General features: G+C 28.8%; 1 protein-coding gene across 1 annotated transcript in view; it reads right to left on the bottom strand.

The window, feature by feature from the left end:
• Window positions 1-635: 635 nt before the first annotated feature.
• The window catches only part of LOC111618676, a 7,367-nt gene continuing 2,495 nt past the window's right edge, over window positions 636-5,507 (bottom strand). Inside the window, exons 3-5 of the mRNA XM_023360239.1 lie at window positions 4,844-5,454; window positions 2,984-3,052; window positions 636-920 (exon numbers count right to left, since the gene is read on the bottom strand). Of these exons, the coding sequence (XP_023216007.1) occupies window positions 636-920; window positions 2,984-3,052; window positions 4,844-5,454 (965 nt within the window). The remainder of the gene's footprint in view (window positions 921-2,983; window positions 3,053-4,843; window positions 5,455-5,507) is intronic.

The raw sequence follows: 5,507 nt of genomic DNA, 5'->3' as shown, positions 1-5,507 counted from the left end.
GTCATCCGTTACATTCCTTAATTTTAAGAGTTTGGAAAACACAGAATGCAATGTACTTGCCATCTGAAATACAAAAAAATAAATGTAACTATTCAAATTTAAGGCAATATTTAAAGAGTTGTTGAAGTAAACCTACCTTCAGAGGAATTTTCTTGTCGACGCAAAAGGTACCTCCTATCGTCAGACACAAGGACACTTTTCCAAATCGTTTCATAAAATTTAAAATCTATAAAATAAATTATTTTTGACATTGAATTTAATTTATAAAACTTAACTTATAATACGATAAAAATCACGAAAATCTTTACCTTTAAATTATCTGAGAGTTTCAAATTGCAAACTGCAAATTGCCGAATGTCTTGAAATCCATTCTCCATCTAAGAAAACAGATATAAATGAACAATACAATTAATAATTAAAAAGTTTTTAAGTTTAGTGAATAAATACCGTAAATGCGATGCAGCACAGGTAACAGGCAAATATAATACTGCTAAATGAAAATGAATCATCAAAGCCAAATTCCACAATCTAAATAACACGTGCATGTTCAGATACAAAACGTCGTAATACAAAAAACACGTTCCCCAAATCATTCCGAAATAAAACACTAATGAAATGAATTTGAATTTTGTGTTTCACTGATCCACAATAACCCACAGTTCTTGGTAATGGAACATCAATTTCTGTAATTTCATTTTCACATTTCTGTCGCTTCTTCTTATTTCGCATAATTCACTCAAAAGTTCTTCAAACTCTTTATGAAGAACAAATGTAATAAGAGCTACTAACAGCAAAACATATGCTATTCCTCCTGATATTAAAGTCGTCGAAAATCCAATATTAACAGCACAAAAAAGTGCCTCTAGTCGAAACTTTTTTTCTCTTTTCCAACGCAGGATAGTAAACAGCCAGAATAATAACTTCGTAAGAGGTAATTATTAATATAACAATAAGAGAAACGAGAAATTACACCATTCTCAGCATACTTTTACTTTCGGTAACAATTTTTCGATATCTGTTTCGAAGAATCTTAATCGGATGAAATTTTGTTTTATTGGCAGATGTCACAGAGATTGAGTAAATCATGAATATGATTAACGTTGCAATCTTCATGATTTCAGCGTCAGTCCCCGTATACTTCAAAGAACCCGTAACACAATACATATTCTTTTACACCAGGTAAAGTTTTCCATAACAAAATTATAGTATATTGCCATAATATAATCTGAACAAACCTAATGTAGATTTTTCTTATTATTTCAGTTCTAAGTAGATAAGATGGTTATTTGCAGGAACACATCTGCAAAAAGTCTACTTCGTAAATAAGAGCCATTACCCAACAGGGCCTCATGAAACAATTCATGCAGTTTTCTCTTCCATTATCGAATTCGTTATGCTGAAATGGTGAAGAATATTGTAATGTTCACACAAATTTTCTATTAACTTATCTGCGAGGTAACTGCACTAAGATATTACGGATGTTTATTATTCTATTTCCGAACGTGTAAGCTTTGACGAATCCCGTTAATATCGTAAAATACTTTCTTGTTTGTGTTTGAAATAGAATCACTCTTAAGAAATATATTAAAAAGTTAATCAATAAAACTGAATTGCTGGGTAATAGAAAACGGTTTATCATAAATTCGCCGTATGTCGTTAAACCTGAGTAGGTAAACAATTATCATAGCAAAAATTTTTAACCATTTTCGTAGCATATAGATTTTCATGTTTAAGTCGTTGGTTGTATTTGATATAGAATTACTCTGAATAAATACGTATGTTATATGGTTAGTCAATAGAACTGAATTTCTGGGAGTAGTAGTGGTTTAAGCCATACTGATCACAGAATTAATTTCAGATGTCGATTAAGTTAAATTATAATTACAAAGAATTTTTTAAAATTGCAAATAAAAATTTGTTGAATAGAATTATTTCAGATCACAAAATTAATTTTTCAATCACAAATCTTAATTTTATTTTAACAATAAGTCAAACTTTCTGTATTAATTATTAAATGTTTTAATATCGAATAAAATTAAAACACAATAATTGTATGAAATAATATAACTCCAAAACAAAATTATTTTTGAATTTTTTTTATTTTTACTTTAATAGATTAAATTAGTTTATTTTATTTAATCTTTTCCAGTTTACTCATTTACTTTATCTAAAACATGGCACATTTCTGCTAGTAAGTGGAGTAATAAGTTCTGGTGATTGTTTACAATATATTCCCGGTCTATTTTCTGATATTTTAAAATGTAACACCATGAAAGTTTATTTTGGAAGTTATCAATAAATTGCTGGTCAAGTATTTGGTAACGAGAAACATAATTCCAGTTTAGATAATNAGTATTTGTCTGATTAATAAAGCAAATGAAAAACAATCGAAGAATCCTTTAGAAGTTGCAGAAGTCGTATATGAATTGATGTGTACGTGCACAGAACGGAAAAGCTACGTTGGAGAAACAGGAAGAAAACTGGAAGTGAGGCTAAAGGAGCATGAGGCGGCAATTCGATTGAACAGAACTGAATCCCCGTGGCAACAACACTGCAGTATTAAAAATTGTCTTATTGATCGTAGTAATATTAAAATTTTGTATAAAGAAAAAAATTTTGTAAAAAGACGCATCATAGAACATTACTGTATTAAAGAACATGCAAATTGTATAAATTTAAATACCGGAGCATATGTCGATGCATGCTGGGATAGCTTGATGAACTATAATAGTACTGGCAACTTAACAGTGTAATATCCACTGAAGAGGCTGAAATAGCGAAATACATATGGATAACATAATAAAGTAAGAAATAGTGAAAATAATTCTCTAGTTTTCTCTGTTTTTTAAACTCTATCGAAGTCGGAATTAAAGAGTGAACGTCACTTGTGGTTCTTAGAAATTTTTTTAAACGAAAAAATTTTTAGAATTTATTAATTTTAATACTTAACTTATAATACGATAAAAATCACGAAAATCTTTACCTTTAAATTATCTGAGAGTTTCAAATTGCAAACTGCAAATTGCCGAATGTCCTGAAATCCATTCTGCATCTAAAAAACAGATACAAATGAACAATACAATTAATAATTAAAAAGTTTTTTAATTTTAGTGAATAAATACCGTAAATGCGATGCAGCAGAGGTAACAGGCAGATATAATACAGATAAATGAAAAAAGAATCATCAAAGCCAAAATCCACAATCTAAGCAACTCGTGCATGTTCAGAAACAAAAATCCGTAATACAAAAAACTTGTTCCCCAAATTATTCCAAAATAAACAACAGAAAAAATTAATTTGAATTTTGTGTTCCACTGATTCACAATAACCCACAATACTTGGTGATGCGTCATAGATTTCTGTAATTTCGTGCTCAGATTTCTGTCGCTTCTTCTTATTTCGCATAATTCACTCAAAAGTTCTTCAAACTCTTCATGAACAACCAATGTAATAAGAGCTACTAACAGCAAAACATATGCTATTCCTCCTGTTATTAAAGTCGTCAAAATCCAATATTAACAGCACAAAAAAGTGCCTCTAGTCGAAACATTTGTCTCTTTTTCAACGCAGGATAGTAAACAGCCAGAATAATAACTTCGTAACAGGTAATTATTAATATAACAATAAGAGAAACGAAAAAGGACAACATTCTCAGCATACCATTACTTTCGGTAACAATTTTTCGATAAAAATATCTGTTTCGAAGAATCTTAATCAGATGAAATTTTGTTTTATTAACAGTTGTCAGAAAGATTGAGTAAATCATGAATATGATTAACGTTGCAATCTTCATGATTTCAGCCTCAGTCCCAGTATAGTTCAAAGAACCCGTAACACAATGCATATTCTTTTACATCAGGTAAAGTTTTCCATAACAAAATTATAGTATATTGCCATAATATAACGTGAACAAACCGAATGTAGATTTTTCTTATCATTTCAGTTCTAAGTAGATATGATGGTTGTTTGCAGGAACACATCTGCAAAAAGTCTACTTCGTAAATATGAGCCATTACCCAACAGGGCCTCATGAAACAATTCATGCAGTTTTCTTCTTCCATGATCGAATTCGTTACGCGGAAATGGTGAAGAATATTGTAATGTTCACACAGATTTTCCATTAACTTATCTGCGAGGTAACTGCACTAAGATATTACGGATGTTTATTATTCTATTTCCGAACGTGTAAGCTTTGACGAATCCCGTTAATATCGTAAAATACTTTCTTGTTTGTGTTTGAAATAGAATCACTCTTAAGAAATATATTAAAAAGTTAATCAATAAAACTGAATTGCTGGGTAATAGAAAACGGTTTATCATAAATTCGCCGTATGTCGTTAAACCTGAGTAGGTAAACAATTATCATAGCAAAAATTTTTAACCATTTTCGTAGCATATAGATTTTCATGTTTAAGTCGTTGGTTGTATTTGATATAGAATTACTCTGAATAAATACGTATGTTATATGGTTAGTCAATAGAACTGAATTTCTGGGAGTAGTAGTGGTTTAAGCCATACTGATCACAGAATTAATTTCAGATGTCGATTAAGTTAAATTATAATTACAAAGAATTTTTTAAAATTGCAAATAAAAATTTGTTGAATAGAATTATTTCAGATCACAAAATTAATTTTTCAATCACAAATCTTAATTTTATTTTAACAATAAGTCAAACTTTCTGTATTAATTATTAAATGTTTTAATATCGAATAAAATTAAAACACAATAATTGTATGAAATAATATAACTCCAAAACAAAATTATTTTTGAATTTTTTTTATTTTTACTTTAATAGATTAAATTAGTTTATTTTATTTAATCTTTTCCAGTTTACTCATTTACTTTATCTAAAACATGGCACATTTCTGCTAGTAAGTGGAGTAATAAGTTCTGGTGATTGTTTACAATATATTCCCGGTCTATTTTCTGATATTTTAAAATGTAACACCATGAAAGTTTATTTTGGAAGTTATCAATAAATTGCTGGTCAAGTATTTGGTAACGAGAAACATAATTCCAGTTTAGATAATCTTTTAATACACGTAAAGTCATAGTTTTTAATCGTTGGTATTTTAAAATTTTTTTAATATCAAACTTATGTATGTATCGCCTAATAAAATTATCTGAAAGAATTTGAAATTCTGCGACTTTATTCCAATCAAGATATTGTGAAAAGTTGGTTAAGAATGATTCGTCTAACACCTGATACTCGCAAATTAAATCCCATTTTGCATATTTAATATGTTTTTCAATAAATGAAGTAGCGAATATATAGTTTTTCCATAGGATTTCCCAATTTAACTTATCAGCAAATTCGGAAATGAATGTGAGAGATAAATCGTTTCGTCGACTGATGATATCCCAGTCAATATAATTTCTTAAATGACGAATATTATTCTCTTCTAATGATGAAAATGAAAAATTCCCCCAATCAATTAGCAGTTGAGTATTGTCTATAAAGAAACAAAATTGTTGTTTTTGTTAGGATACATTATTCATATTAATA

This window comes from Centruroides sculpturatus, unplaced genomic scaffold, assembly GCF_000671375.1.
Source record: "Centruroides sculpturatus isolate CEXI.00-Female unplaced genomic scaffold, Cexi_2.0 scaffold193, whole genome shotgun sequence".
Lineage (NCBI taxonomy): Eukaryota > Metazoa > Arthropoda > Arachnida > Scorpiones > Buthidae > Centruroides > Centruroides sculpturatus.
Note: the sequence above shows the minus strand (reverse complement) of the source record. Positions and strands in the feature narration are given on the sequence as shown.